The 16,760-nt window shown below is 33.1% G+C and overlaps 1 protein-coding gene across 1 annotated transcript in view; it reads right to left on the minus strand.

Annotated features, from left to right (window-relative positions):
• Positions 1-10,111, minus strand: part of LOC134280093 (zinc finger protein 721-like) — a 71,082-nt gene extending 60,971 nt beyond the window's left edge. Inside the window, exons 1-3 of the mRNA XM_062762523.1 lie at positions 10,059-10,111; positions 3,362-3,470; positions 479-549 (exon numbers count right to left, since the gene is read on the minus strand). Coding sequence (XP_062618507.1) covers positions 479-549; positions 3,362-3,443 — 153 coding nt within the window. The 5' untranslated portion in view covers positions 3,444-3,470; positions 10,059-10,111. The remainder of the gene's footprint in view (positions 1-478; positions 550-3,361; positions 3,471-10,058) is intronic.
• Positions 10,112-16,760: the final 6,649 nt, after the last annotated feature.

The following is a 16,760-nucleotide window of genomic DNA, read 5'->3' on the forward strand; positions in this document are numbered from 1 at the left end:
TCCAAATTTTTGTTCCACTTCACCCTAAGATGTAATATGCTAAATTTGGTTGAAATTGGTTCAGTGGTTTCAGAAAGCAGAAAATGTTCAAATGTTAGCGCATGACAGATGATGACAGACAAAAATGGCAAGCATCTTTAATTATCTGAAACCAAGATCTTTAATCATACAGCTGTTCTGGTAGTGTGCTGCTCTTTCCATAGAATCGATGCAAATTTAGTCTAAGTAACATGAGTGAGGATCATAGTAATCATACCAGTCCTTCAAAATTTAAATTCATTTAAATTACAATGAAAATGTGTCAGGTTATCAAAGTAAATTAAATACAGTATTCAAGTCTTTGTTGATAGTATGTATCTCAACTTGTTTCCTGCAAAAAATTGATCAGAGCTTTGCAATAAAAACAACAGATACATTAAATAATGGAAACTCTTGGAAATCATGTGCACCATTTAAATACAGAAAAAAAAATCTTTACCTTCACTATTACAAGTTGTTGGTTTTCTTCCTCCTCCACACAGTCAGAAATCCCAAGTGGCTCTTTCTTTACTACAACCAAGACAAGTAATGTGTAAGAATGCTACAACTTCTTTTGTAAAAAGAAATCCGTCAGGCGCTCAAACATATAAACTGAATAGTTCTAGGTTGAGGGAGATAACTCTTATGTTTTAAATGTTCAATAATGATCAAAGGGGTCCAGGCATGATGCAAATACTTGATTTAGATAATTATGGCTAATAAATTGAACTGTAACAATGCTTTAAGTTCTTTTTGTAAAAAGAGTTCCATCCAGTGCTCAAACATATAAACTGAAGAGTTCCAGGTTGAAGGAGATGTCTCTTATGTTTTAAATGTCCGATAATTATCATAGGCGTCCAAGCACATTGCAAATATTTGATGCAAGTAAGTATGGCTATTAAAATATTGTAGAAGTACTTTTTTTGCGTGGTATTAATTTATGCTTTGTATGTGGTCACAAATTTTCCATAGAAATTTGTCCAAGCATACTTTATGAAAATGTAAGGCATATGGTGACAGTCTAAGAAATCTGTGTAATAAACCCATGAGTTACACAGAAATTGAGATTCTGTGGAATTATGACCCTGTGGAAATAAGTATGTCTATTATTACTGTAAGAATGCCCTTAATTGAATCAATCCTGTCACTGAACATGCTGAAGGGTACCAGTTCTAGGGGAACATTGGAGAGTCTAGCAGCTTCAAGTACATATAGTGTTATGTAGGATTTAGTATATGTTTGACCCAGGTCCTGTTAGTGTTATAAGTCTATACCTGTAACATAGTTTGGGCTAATCCCAAGCATGGATGCTATGAATTATATAAACTTTAATCTGCACTACCTAAAAATGTCTGCTGGTTGTTAATAGAAGTAATCATGGATTTTCAGATGTTGGAACAAAAGGCCCATGGGCTGCATCGACCACCTTAGTAACTTTGGCTATGTTGTACTTTACCAGATTTCCCCCCTTGTAATACCTATTGTGACCCCACCATACCCCAGGGGTCATGATTTGGGCAATTTAGAATATACACTATCCCAGGATGTTTCCAAACAAGTTTCAGCTTTTTAGGTCCAGTGGTTCTTGAAAAGATTTTTACTTATATTTTAATGTAAAAATTTCATTCTCTATTAGGGACCAACCTTACCCCCTGGGGGTCATGATTTGAATGATTAAGAAACAACACTATCCCATGATGCTTCCACATTACATAAATTTCAGTTTTTCAGGAAGATTTTTCACAAACTTTCCTTTATATTTTAATGTAAGTTTTTATTTTAGTGTGGTCTATTTGTGTGCCAAGTTATCATGGAATCAGACTAAACTTCAGGAAGAGTAACACTCAAAAATCATTTACAGACAGATGGACAGATGGGCAGCTAGAAAGACAGACAATGGACAACTTACTATCACATAAGCTAATGTTCTGTTCTCTGACCAGTACAGCTAAAAACATAACTGGGCTTGGGAATGCCTAACAACATTTACAATTTTAAAAGGGTATTCATATTCAATATATTTGTGTTCAACAGTATTAGAAGTATCTTTATTTACATATGTTTACATCCACTGAATATTTTCTCCTTTATTTCTTAAGAAAACACATTGCGTTAATCACTGCATGAACTACATTAGACATATCACCTTTACAGATTTCTTGATCAGTGGCTGTTCCATCAATGAAACATATTAAGACATTCGCATCATTAACACAATAATTAATCTTTTTAAATGATTATTTAAACAGAATGATATAAATATTAAAAATAAAATGTCTTTCTTTGTTTGTTTTAACAGTTAATTCTCAATAAATCGCCACCTTTTGTAATTTAGAAATCATGGCGGTATAACGAATTTGGCAATGAATTGAATTTCCATAATTTAGAAAACATGAATGATGAAGAAGAGTTACTGTACTTAGAAATACCATTTAGCATTTTTATTCTTATTATTACATATACATGTATATAAAACATATTTCTGATTGAAAATACTTCAAGTATTTTTTTCAAATGTACAATTTCACTAAAAGAAAATGTAGAGTTATGAAATAAAGACAAGTACATGTGTATGCATGTAAATCTGCACGTCTGATACATGTATTGAAAAAAAAAAAACAAGCTTGGTCGAACGTCATGATATACATGTATTGCTGATAGTAGGTAAAATGAATTCTTGAATAAATTCATTGTTTATGGCATCATTGTTAATGATGCATTCACAATTTTATATGGTATAATTATTTTTTCAGCAAACTTTGCATTGTTTAAAGCAGAGATCATCAAAACCATGAAAATAATATCGTTATCAGCGTACTTTGACAACTACCGCTTTCGTGTCGAAGCTGTGACTAAACATGCTAAATGATTTTTATTAAACAGAAAACAAAATTATTATAACAGTTCAAGTTAAAATTATTGTTGATTTAATTCTTGTTTAATTACTTAATTGCATGTACCTTGTCTGCTTAAATTGCATGCTTAACAACAGGGATAGCGTCAACCAATTAGCCGCGCTTCACTGACCACATGCACCTGTGACAGTATATCAAGATAATTTACACTTAAAAAGGGATGTTTATTGTGAAAACAGGATGGCGGATGGCAGTATGCAAATTTGGCGTTATAAAGAGAATTTTATAAAGTAGGAAATACGTTCATGGGAAATCATGGCGGTATTGCCAAAATGGCGTTGAATCAATGGCGATAATTCGAGAATTGACTGTACTGGAATTAACGGTCACAGCTATTGCAGAAAATTTTTTTCTGCAACAGCTGCTTCCGTTAATTCCAGTAATAACAAACAAACAAAGCATTTTATTGTTTAAATAATTATACTCACTAATGGACTCAGTATCAAATCTGTAGATATCAGTATAGGGAAACTCTGAAGTCATGACCTTGTTATGTAGCTCTGACGTCATAAACAAATTATTGCTTTAGTCTGAAACCTGCAAAAAAGTAAACAAATAATTAATTTGCAATATTCTCAAAAAAAAAACACATATCTATTATAAACTGTAAATTTCAAATAACATATTTTAATGAGATCAAATTTTCGTGGTTTGAGTAAAAATTCTTAGCTCATAGAGATTTGGATTTGTGGATGAAAAATTGTTGAGTCGTAATGTATTTTTTATTTTACATTTTGTGGTGGACATCAATTCATGGGTCTCTTCATACCTCAAAAACAACAAAATTAACCGAAAGTACTGCATACAAGTTGAAGAATACAGGTACGACTTACTTAATGATATGAATTTAGGTTAAATTAGTGTTTGATTTTTCTCAAAATGAAGTGCCGATTTAAAAGCCTTTTAGTGACCAGGAATATTCTAAAAATGAAGATGGCATTCTCCATTTTCGGAGGAAGAATCAGTGATTTTGATTAAACAGGGGTTATCCTGACTTGTTTTTGGGTACGTTTACTATCCCATTCACAATTAAAAAATCAGCCATATTTTCCCAATTTTGAATCTTTTTTTCCCAATTATGTATCCATGAAAAAAAAAATTGAGGGTTCAGAAAGAAATAAAATATTTGTTTGAATTGTTTCCTTGCAGGACATCTGTAAATCATGACATGATCAACATTGATCGTATCACTGAGCTATAAAAATAAGTGATGCGACACATTGATGTTTAGTGATTAGTTATTTAATCAGTTTTGAGCCATTAAAGTTAACTAGATCCTAAAGAGCAGATAAAAAAAAGGATTGCAGTTATCAAACAAGATGTGTTTGTGAAACAAACTTCTAAAAAACAATTTTTAGCAAATAGGTCACAGTCAAGGTCACAAGGTCATTGACTTTGGTGTCAGTTGAAAGTGCTTAGAGTAAGCATACCAACAGCCTGGTCCCCTGGCTCACCCTTGCCAAGGTAGGAGAGCCAGGTGGATTACGTTACATGCTTTCCTTTGATTGGTCAGTAAAATGCGCGCTAAATCGTGGGTTTTTAAACCGTTGCCATTAACCACGGAAATAAATATCGACGTAACAATGATACATTACGTCGTCGATGTAGAAAAATACGACGTCACAATGAACGTCTTCACCGGAAGCGCAGCCATTTTCGACGTCACAATGAGCTAAGATTCAGGGCAGATTCGCCCTGAATCCATTGTACTCCACCTGGCCCTAGTGACACAGAGTATACGAAGCAAAATAGGGACAGGGAACCAGGCTAGCATACCAAATATGAAGTCTCTATCTCTCATGTGTCCAAAGTTATGGCAAAGGTTAAAGTTGACAACAGACAGACAAACAGACAGACATGACAAAAACAATATACGCCCCGAATAAATTCGGGCGCATAAAAAGTTATCAATGTGTAGTCCTTGTATCATCTAAAAGTAGCACGATTAGAATAATATGCCTAAACGTACAAAATCTGTCATTTGACTTTTTTTTAATATTCTTTCTCATTAAAATAGGCCTATTGTGAGAAACATTTTCTTTTTTATTTTCTCATTTTAATTTTTGTTATTATACATAATAAAATCTCAGGAAAATAACTTTTTCCCAACATATTATTTCCACAATTGTTTTTTTTTATTTTTTTTTTTACTTCAGTCATAAATAAAATTAAACACTTGCCAATGATTTCCTCCCTGTATTTTTCAGTTTATTATTCATTAAAAAATATGCTCACAATGATTGGTATAATATTTAAATACAGGTAATATTTTTTTCTGAAATTTTCCATTAACCAATTAAAAGATATTATTTCCTCTGATAAGAAACTTTTTCTTCACATCATGCAGCCATGAATAAATCTAAATATTTTTCCTAGGAGGTATTCATTACATCAGTAAGTCATAGATTTATAGGCATATACGAGGGTTGTTCGAAAAGTTCGTGGACGATGTCCATCTTCGTTATATTACTCACTGGAAATTCAAAACATGCACATTATATTATTTAAAAATATTTGTTTTGTTGACGTGTAAAGTTTCATTCCATTCAATTTAACACAAATAAATTTACTTCATTTTAAATTCAACATGTTTTGTACCCGCGGAGCACACAAAACGGCAATGTAGCATCAACACGTAGCCTCGAGAATTTATAATATGTAATATACTTATACATTTCACACAAAATATTCCAATGCCCATTCATATTTTTTTTCTAATACATGACATTCATTTTTTAATAGAGTTGGGTATTGCGAAGGAAATCCATATTGCGATATATTGCAATATTTTACTTTGAATATTGCAATATATTGCAATATATTGTAGATTAATTATCATTAATAAATTTGAGCAGAATGTTTGAAATGCTGTCATGTTCAAAGACTATTTGAATTTTTCTTTAAGTTTAAAAGCGAGAGGAGGGATAAGACATTGATTGCACACCAAATTAACACTTTACTTTTAATCAAATTCCAGGTAAAATAGTAAAACAATATGAACTCTCTTGGAGAATTTTCACATTGAAATAAAATTTTTTACACATTATATAATCTTTTTTCATTGAATTCTTTTTTTTTTGGGGGGGGGGGGGTTAATGAAGTAGCATAAAATGTTATTAAAGATTAAAACAATATACATATTAGGCCTATATGAAAATAATTTTATTGTGGTTACAAAATAAAATTTTAAAAAACCAGAAAGAAATTGTGACCTGTTTTCGTGCGTTTTGGTAATTTAGTCTAACCCGACCTAATTTCAAGATGTACAATCAGGAAATGGCCTGTTTTAATAAATACATGCTCCTGCTATAGCATAAGGTGTTTAAAATGGCATGAAAGTTATTAAAAATAATTAAAACAACACTGCTACTAGTGAAAACATGGATGACCATTTACTTTTAATATGTACATGTATATTGAACTTGACATTTCACCGCGATGTCGATCGTGTAGATTCAATGTGAGATTTTGCGAACCGCAATGCATATGGTATACACCCTGTAAAAATGTTTTATATATTTTCTTCCTTATAAATTTTCTTTTAAAGTTTTATTAATTAGTAATTTTATTTCAAAGTAAGATATTCAAAACTGCAACAGTGAATTAAAAGCTTCCACCCTCTCTCTCTCCCGAACGAAACTGACGAAGAATTCTTTCAACGAGAAAGAAAAAGACTTAGAAGTTTCCAGTTTTATTTTAACAGTTTCTACAATAAAGGAGGTTTTTATATATTTTTATAAATATCGTGAAATACCGGTATCTGATTTTCATATCGCGATATATTATCGTGGTGGATAATACCGCAATATACCGATATACCGGTAATATTGCACACCCCTATTTTTTAAGAATTGATCTCATTGTATAATTTCCTTTGTTAAGGTTTTAATTTCTTTTAGTACTTAACTCTGCTTTCACAGGATAAAGGACTCTGAAGCGCCTTTGTCTTTCATTTACGTTTCGAATTTTAAAGTTTTGTTCAGATATTTACAGTAAAATCGTTTCTACACAGGTCATCCTCATCCGATACAGAGTCTCTGTCGCTCAAATACTGCCTGGACTATTTGTACACACATGCACAACTTGCTTGTGACATATTTTCTTGATTCCTTCAACATTTTAGAATTTATTCAGGATTTTTCCTGAGAAAAACACAAAATTGCTTCGGTATCTGCTGCTCCGTGACGTTCGAAAACGTAATCGTTTTTGTCGTTTTCAATAAGGACAACTTATCTTCTCAAGTTGATTTCTTTTCAACAAAGCAAAATATGAAACCATCATTTGGTACATGTATCAATGTAACAATTCTTAATTTGAATTTCTAGGCAGTATTTCGTTTTCCCTCCATTTTACAGTGAGTATGTCTATAGACATTATTTATTGTATTGTCTGTAACTGACTAGATTTTGACCTGCTCCGCGATCCGATTTTTGCATTTTTAAAATCTGGATAAGTTTTTAATCAATCGTAATATTTTGTTAAAATTGATACTTATTGCAGCCCGGCCCTACCCCTGGGTCATGATTTGAACAATTTAGAATCTATACTACCAGCAGATGCTTCCATAAAGCTTAAGAGTTTTTGGCCCATTGGTTCTTGAGAAGATTTTTTTAATGACCTCACCCTATTTTTCTCTTTCCTTCATTATCTCCCCTTGTAAAGGGACTTGGCCATTTATTTTTACAATGTAAACTCCCCAACTTACCCAAGGATGCTCCGCAGTTCTGGATCATTTTGGTAACCAGTAACAGCTCTAGCAGATAAATTGAGATAACTGATAAAGGATACCTCTGATACATTTGTAACTCATAATTTTCATAGAGTGATCACTTCCATTTAGTTTTGGAAAAGGGCAATTATAACATGTGTAAGCACAGTGGTTAGAGCATTTCCTTTTGAGTTACATGTTTGAATCCCACTCGTTGCCTGTCTGATGCAGTGGTTAAAGTGCTGCTCTAGAGTCGCAAAGTAAGGAGTTGATCATTATGTCTAGGGTTCAAATCCTGCTGTGAGACATGAGGTTCCTCCGATGAGCCTGCATAAACCCAGGTCCTATGTCGCAGTACGAGGTGCTGGCCTCCCTGCTCAATGACCCAAAGTGCCAAGTATAAAGGAAAATATTTGCAGCTCTCCATATGAGTGAAAAATTCTCAAAACAGATATCATACAATATACATTCAATGAATTGAATCCCACTGCAGGACACGGAGATTGGTTCCTCGAATGAGACTGCATAAACAGAGGTCCAGTGTCATAGTAGGTGCTGGCACAAAGAAGATCCCTCTCTGCTTAATCATGTTAATGGGGGTGAAACAACTTGACCTTCACAGTTTAATACTTATCATATAATTTTGTCTCGGTAGGGTTATTTTCTATATGATACATTTTGACAGAAGAAAACAAATTTAACTGCTGTTTTCTGCTTTTATCCACTTAATCTAGTCACATTATTTATACTCAAGATGATGTAACGTGAAAAAAAATTACTTGAATAGATCTATTAAAAATATTTTTACAAACTATCAGTCAACAAAAATTTAAGTTAATTAGCATGATTAGTACTTAAAATTTTATCCCGATCCAAAAATTCAATCCGATCCGGAATCCCACAACTAAAGATTTTGTACCGTGTATTGATACTGCAGTGAACTGTTTCACTCCTAATGCTTAATGGTGTCCCCCAAAAAAGATCTTTAATCTGTAGATTTCAAAGAAAGCAAATTGAGAGGGCTGGGTAGTTGTCTATTTTTTAAATTAGACTATTTTGACCCCCTTTAGACAAGTTAGAAGAAGAGCTATAAATACGGGTTAGTACGAGATTAAATTCATCATAAAGCCCTTTGGGCTTTATGGAATTTAATCTCGGGACCAACCCGTATTTATATCCCGATAGATGTTTAAAAATGATACCTTATTTCTTAATTACAAATGATATGAGAGTTGATAAGATAAGCATGATAAGGACTATTATTTTGTACATGTGTACATATACAGGTTGGGACCAGTCGCCCAAATGGGATATAATAGTCCGTTTGGGATATAATATCCCAAATGGGCTATAAATTTACAGTGCAAAAATTGAAAATTTTTATTTTGGCAATAAATATCATAAATCCGCATCAAAACACTTGAAAAGGAATAACTTTTGGTAAGCAAGTTTTTCTGCAACCCTACAGTTTGTAAGATTGATCCCCAAGAAGTTAAGGTACTTCCGAGGGATCAATCTCCTAAATAATGGGCATACAGAAAAACTTGTCAACCAAAAGTTATTCCTTTTTAAGTGTCCTGATGCGGATTTATGATATTTATTGCCAAAATAAAAATTTTCAATTTTTGCACTGTAAATTTATAGCCCATTTGAGATATTATATCCCAAACGGACTATTATATCTAGATAGAATGTTCTATCGTTAAAATGATATTGTCCTACGGACCCGGTTTAACGATAGAATTCGTTCCGTGTATTCGTAATGTAGCAGAAAGAAACACGGGCGATAACTCGCATAGTGCATTTACTAGGAACAATCTAGAGAGTTCCGAAAGTAAACATTTGAATCGAGAGAAAAACGTTGAGAAAATTAATTGGATTTACGTATTTATATGGATTATTTTTGGGGATAAAAGGCATAAGCAATCTCAAGAAGGTTTGTTTTGATTATTTTGGTAGTTATTCCCAGTGCAAATCATTTTATATTCTTCAAAATCGTTTCGGAGCGGATCCGCTCCGATTTGCTACATTACGAGTATATGGGACGTATTCTAACTGTGGTGAGGGCCTGTACCGAGACACAGTTAGATTATTCTAACTATATTATATCCCATTTGGGCGATTGGTCCCAACCTGATATATATGTGAAAAATAGCAAACACCTCCATTATTCAGTCTTGAAGCACTATATTATTACACATCAGCCCCAATACCACGAAAACTCGTGATTCGAGGGTTAATATATGGGGCGTCCGTGTCCTATTAGAATCTACTCTCCGACCCTGGACTCACACCACGTGACGTCTTTCTAGCCTTTTGCAGTTGTCCCTTATCTTTTTATACGGAACATGTTTCTGTAAGGACTGATTGAATAAACATATTAAACAGATGATATAAACTTAATATCAAATGATTACCTTCACCGTCCGATCTGGCTTTGTGTATGCACCTTCCGATCTGGCTTTGTGTACAAAGTATATAAGTCAAAATGCCGAGCCCGATCATATTGAATCCCCAGTGCGTCGATTTACCCAAAAGGACCCAAAAGAACCCAAAGGGAACCAAAAGGAAATTAACAACAAAAGACTTGAAATAAAGAAAATAAATGGATTACATAATAAAAACTTTTATATTTCATTAAAACTAAAACTAGTTTTTTGAGGTGAAAGTGTCTGTTTGGGGTAGGGGTGGGAGTAGATAGAATGTTCTATCGTTAAAATGATATTGTCCTACGGACCCGGTTTTAACGATAGAATTCGTTCCGTGTATTCGTAATGTAGCAAAAAGAATAACCCGCATAGTGCATTTACTAGGAACAATCTAGAGAGTTCCGAATGTAAACATGGCAGGTTTGAATATTGAGACGTTGACGGTTGAGAAAATTTATTGGATTTTCGTATTTTTATGGATTATTTTTTGGGATAAAAGGCATAAGCAATCTCAAAAAGGTTTGTTTTGATTATTTTGGTAGTTATTCCCAGTGCAAATCATTTTATATTCTTCAAAATCGTTTCGGAGCGGATCCGCTCCGATCTGCTACATAACAAGTATAGATAGTTTTCGATGGACCCAAATTTAGCAAAAGTTACCTCCCGTTGGTCGCCATATTGGAGGTCGACACGGTGAGTTTTCCTCTTTGTCTTACCAAGTTTAAGAAAATATAGCAGAAATATTTGGTAGAAAATCTTTATTAAATAATTTTTTCTTAATAAAGAAGGCTTCCAAAAATTTATATACTTCAGAAAAATAATGATTCCTAATTCAAAATCGCAAATATAAAAATTTAAAATTGGTTGAACAATGAAGGAATATGAGCATTTGGACCTCCAGTATGGCGGCCAACGGGAGCTAACTTTTGCTAAAATTAGGTCATATGAAAACTATCTATATGGGACGTATTCTAACTGTGGTGAGGGCTTGTACCGAGACACAGTTAGATTATTCTAACTAGGGTGGGAGGTCCCCCACCAACCCCCAACCCCATCCACCCCCGATATCATATGCCTTGACCATGTCATAAAATAAAACTTTTTTTTCACTTATTATATATTATATAGTAAGCTGTGATAAAACAGAAGAGAAATAAAATAATACTTTGTTAATTTCAGCTAAAAGAAATCAAAGCATATCTGACCATATTTAGTGTTTGATATATGCTATGAAAGTCTTATGTTATTGAAAAGTTGCAACAAGATAAAATGTATGTATAATCGTGGTCTCTTAGTTAGTAGCCAAGATTTGATCTGAAACAAATGAAATGTCTTGGATGTAGCACCGACAGTGTGATTACGGGACGCAGTTTTATTTCATGAAAAATATTTTCGCACGATGTCTACAGTATATCTTTCAAAATGCTGCTTTAGCCATTGTGCTTTTTGTTGTTCCAACCTTTTTCGTGCAAAATGACGAAAGTGTTTTGCTGTATCAAGCAGGAAATGCCCGCCGTAAACATATAGTCCTCTACGTATATATTTAGACATAACGAGGGTATTTAAATGCCCTTCTCAATATATAGGGAATAATCGCGAGTTTCTGCAACACCCTCTTTTATTGTAAGTAATATGTCAAAGGTACTTGGACATAGATTTGAAGTTAATATTTTCTCTATAGATTTTAATGGCATTTCACACAAAAATTAATTTAAAATCATATTTCAATTAAAAGTTAGTAAAACTTCAAAATTTTTGGCCGGTTTGATTGACACATCGTTGTACTTTCATAAAATTTTAATTTTATTCTTAATCCTTAGGAAAAGTGGCAATCTTGTTAATTGTGTATCAATAAGAAATATTAAAACTTTAATCCAGAAAAATAATTTTATTCACAGTAGAAATGTTAGAAAGCAAAACTCATTAACAAGTATCATCATTCCAAGCTAAGTGTTTTTACACAGTTTTTGTAAACAGGGCCCGAGCTCTGTTATTGGTGATGTTTACGATTCACTGGATGCGTTCATTCTTCAAAGTCTGCTCACCACAACTGCACGGACTGACAATATATTGTGTTTGTTTTGCTTTCGAACACGTCTACTCTGAGTTTTCTGGATTATAGGAATATTATTTTTCATTTATACACAACAAGATTACCACTTTTCCTAAGTACTATTAAAAAAAACTTAAAATTTGTGAAAGTTCAATGTGTTAATCAAACCCGCCAAAAATTTGAAGTTTTAATATCTTTTTTAAATGAAATAAGATTTTTAATTAATTTTTGTGTGAAATGTTTTTAAAATATATAAGTCGTTATATTATAGAGAAAAAATATAAACTTCAAATCTGTGCATGTCCAAGTACCTTTAATAATACCAAAACTATTATGTAAAAAATGTGATAATACACATATTTTTATTTTGTATAAGCAGAGGCCTTCTACACTTTATTATTTGAACTATACACGTGAATTGCAAATAACATTAATGCTATTCATTCTTTCACGCAGTCTTGTTTATAAGTTAAAATCATGTTTTATATGTATTCATATACCCCTGTTGGGCTTTTTGTCTTAAATTTAAAAAGATGAAATTTAACAAATGAGTGTATGGGATGTATACCTTACCATGCATCATTTATTTCAATTGTACATTTGATACCATATTAACAAGAGATGTTTGTAAAACACTTATGCCCCCCTCTCCAACAAATTGGAATTTTTTAAGTCCAAGGGGCATAACTCTGTCAAAAATGGTGTGATCATACCCAAAACCGAACTTGACCTAGATATTTATCTGACTAATATGTATACTAAATTCCATTTCAATATGTGCAACCTATCTAAACAAAATGAATGGAAACTGCAAAAAAATTGGAATATTTGTAAGTCCATGGGGCAAAACTGTCAATTATTGTGCGATTGTACCCAAAACAGAACTTGTCCTAAATATTCATCTGATATATCTGTATACCAAATTTCATTTCAGTATATGCAACGGTTGTGAAGAAAATGAACGGGAACTACTAGTAAGTGGACACACATGCAGACAGCAGTAAAGCAATATACCCTCCATTCTTCGAAGGGGGGGGGATACAAATATGTCGTATCGTAATCTTGGAGGTCCAAAAAAAATTAAGATTCTTTCTTTGAAAGACTAACGGGCTAATCACTCCGCTACAAAGCCCATGCAGATACGGCCGATGTAACGTTGAATATTGACCCGAGTTGAAAATTGACCCGGGGTTCATTTTTCAATATTGAATTTTGAACCCGGGTGTTTTTTCAACGTTGAAAATTGAGACCAAAAGTCGTTGAATTTATACCCGGGGTCATTTTTCAACAGCTTGATATTTTTTTTCTTATTCCTATGACCCCAACAAGTTGAAAATTGACCCTGTTGAATATTGACCCCACCTCAGAGTGTCAACATTTTTTTTTGAATTGGGAGGTGCTTTACGGGATTCATCAGTATCACTATATTCATATTTTGGTTTCAATTTTACCCTTTTCAAGAATAAGAGAAATAAACCTATCATCCCGTGTATATATGTACATTTTGATCAGTACACGAGTTTAGTTATTTTCAAGCATGGTAACTTTATTTTTATGGCTTACGAAAGCCATATAGCTCCCAGTGTATCTTTACGGCAAAGAGTTCACTGTGTATTCTAGTAAACATGACTGAGCAAGATAAAATAGTTCTCGTCGTTTCTTTAATTCTATTCTACCTTTGTTGTGAAAATTACTCACCAAGTTCTTAATTAAAAAAACCTATTTATTTTCATTTAATTTCGCTACTGAAGACAAGATAAACCAAATATAAAAACTAAATTGAATCAACTCTTGTGAGGACGCGGAAGAATATCGTCTGACCGTATGTGTATACAGCTCCACCGTGCAGGTAAGTCGATTTAAATGAAAGAAAGAGAACTCTGTCGGGAGTACTTTATCGCGCCAGATAGTTCGTAGGAATACAGATTAAATGTATTTTGCCTTACAAACTGTTTAAACAGCTGCTAAAAGCAGTGGTTTCCTAAGGCCATTTTTGCATGGCGGTAACGCGATGACGATCTCCCGCCAACTCAATGTTGTTAACGCAATGCGTATCGCGGCACGGGGTATGATGCATTACGGCCAATAGCCTAGCTGTCAATTTTTGTTCATTGCAATTTAATTACTGGTATATTACTAAGTATCAAGCTTGTAGTTGATGAAAGTATTAATTAATAACCATAAAAATATAATTGATGGCTGTCAGATAGTACGAACGGTTGAAGCAATACGTACAACTTGTTAATTCACATGTGGGGTTTTCCAACATTCACAGGTCGTTCTATAAATAACATTGATGCTCCGACATTAAAAAAAGTTTCATTATTTAATCACATAATATTTAAGACAAATTTTGCATTAATGTACTGAAAATGAAACATGTGATTAGCATTATCAATGTTTATGAATTTACTTTATGAACTCTGGAAAGCTGACTTGGTTCAAACGCATGTGCTTCTAATACACAGTGACCTATATATATATTCAGAAGCGCTCTAAGTAACATTATAAACAATAACTACATGCAGTTAGCATTACATTGGTGGTATATAATGAGAACAAAAAGTTTCAAGATGACTGCAAGAGTAGATACATAAAAAAAAATGAGGGAGGGTCATTAGGGGCCTTTTTGTAGATAGCGAAAATAGCACAATACATAAAACAGTAAAATGACAGTGCATGGCTTTATAGAAAATTTTAACAGAACAATTTTTCGTAATTAGATCTCTTTATATAAAAACTCTATCGTTGAATAACAATAAAAAAAAAGAATTAAAAAAAAAAGAATTTGTTCAAATTATATATTAAGCTTTTATTTACCATGTTTACCTTTTTAAAAAAGAAATTAAAAAAAAAAGAATTTGTGAATTTGAATTTTTCATTTATAAACTCAATTGCCAGAAACGCCCCAGGCCGTCAATTCAGCGACCCCCCACCCTTGCATTAAGAAATTTCTGGGGAAAACACTAAGTAATATTCTAGTATACTACATTTCCTTACATTTTACATCCATATCAAGCACGTAAGCCATTATGGCCCTTCAGGCCTTTGATTTAACAATACTTTCTAAAATCCAAAGCATCCATGAATAAATACAAAACTACGATGATGAATAGAGGCATAAAATCCTGGAAATCCTATCTTGTCAATTTAGTATAAAAAGTAACAAAATTGATAGCCACAAAATTAGAATGAAAGACATTGGTTAAAATGAATCCAATATATTAAAGGTTATATTTGTAAAAAAAAGATCAATATAGTGACCATAACACGTAAGTAATGCTGACTTTAAACAAGGTTGGTGAAATCAGTGTAACAAACTTATCTGTCAGTAGCCTGTCTCAGCCTAAAAATTGATCGTTCTCGGAGCATACATATAACCTTGAGAATGAGTGCAAGGGTTAAAGTCTGGGATGGACCAGAAAACTACTCTTCTCACCATCTTTGATACCAACAATTAAAAAACTTCATTTGTTCTAAACAATTTAAAAAAACAACTAAAAAGCGCATTCCTCTTTGAAGAAACCAAGAAATAGAGAGAGAGAGGGTCCTCGAGTTTTTGTCGTAGGCTGGGAATGGTGTCAAAATCCCCTTCGGGGTTGGCTAGTTTCCCTTTTTGTTTGCTTGTTTGTTTGTTTGTTTCGTTTATTTATTTTGTGTACAGGTATGCTTTTGTCACAATATTTCAGTTGGTTTTGACACCATTCCCCGCCTACGCAAAATCTCTAGGAACACCCCCCTTTCTCTTCCTCTATCTCTTGGTTTCTTTGAAAAGTAATTCGCCTTTAGTTGTCTTTTTTAGTTGTTTAGAACAAATGAAGTTGCAAGGAAGGGTGCGTTTTTTTAACTGTTGGTATCAAAGATGGTGAGAAGTGTCCATTGTCCAAACTAGTAGTCCAAACCCGAAAATTTCATTTGGTGGGGGGGGGGGTCCAATTTCTTTTTTTTTAAGCACTACACTTACTCTTCTTTCTTTGACTACACTGTAACATGCCTGAGGAAAAAGGGGGGGGGGGGGCTAAACCAATTTCACATTGTACAATGCCTATATTTATGTCTATCTTTGCAAAAGGGGGAAGCATCCTTAGACCCACCCTTCCTAATCACAGTTGTGAAAACCAAGTCATAATATGTGTTTTTATGCTGTTGAATTTTGAACCGGTTTCATGATCAAAATTCCACGACCCGGCTCAGTTTTCAACGGACTAGGGTCCAAATTTAACACCTTCGGTCTCACTATTCAACGTTGTAAAATGACCCCCGGGTCAATTTTCAATCCGGGTCAAAATTCAACGTTACACCGGTTAAATAAAGTTTCTGACCTTGACTACATGTAAATAATGATGGATTTTAAATAAGCAGTTTTGTATATATAACAAAAATGTATTTTTAAGTAAAGATATTAAAAATTTTAAGAATAATTTTAAGTATAATCTGAAAGATTATAACTTTTCGTATTTTATGAGATTTTAGCAAACAAACATGTAAAATAGAAAGGTACTGGCATTAAATTGAAGTTAAATTTACTATGTATACTAGTTTGTATCGCACTGTAAATTAAGTGCTTTTAATTGTTGAAAAGATTGAGAACAATTATGAATTACAATTTTTCTATATACTACCCACAGTACTCAGGT

This window comes from Saccostrea cucullata, unplaced genomic scaffold (assembly GCF_032062105.1).
Source record: "Saccostrea cucullata isolate Sc308-1 unplaced genomic scaffold, CSIRO_AGI_Scuc_v1 ctg1398, whole genome shotgun sequence".
Lineage (NCBI taxonomy): Eukaryota > Metazoa > Mollusca > Bivalvia > Ostreida > Ostreidae > Saccostrea > Saccostrea cuccullata.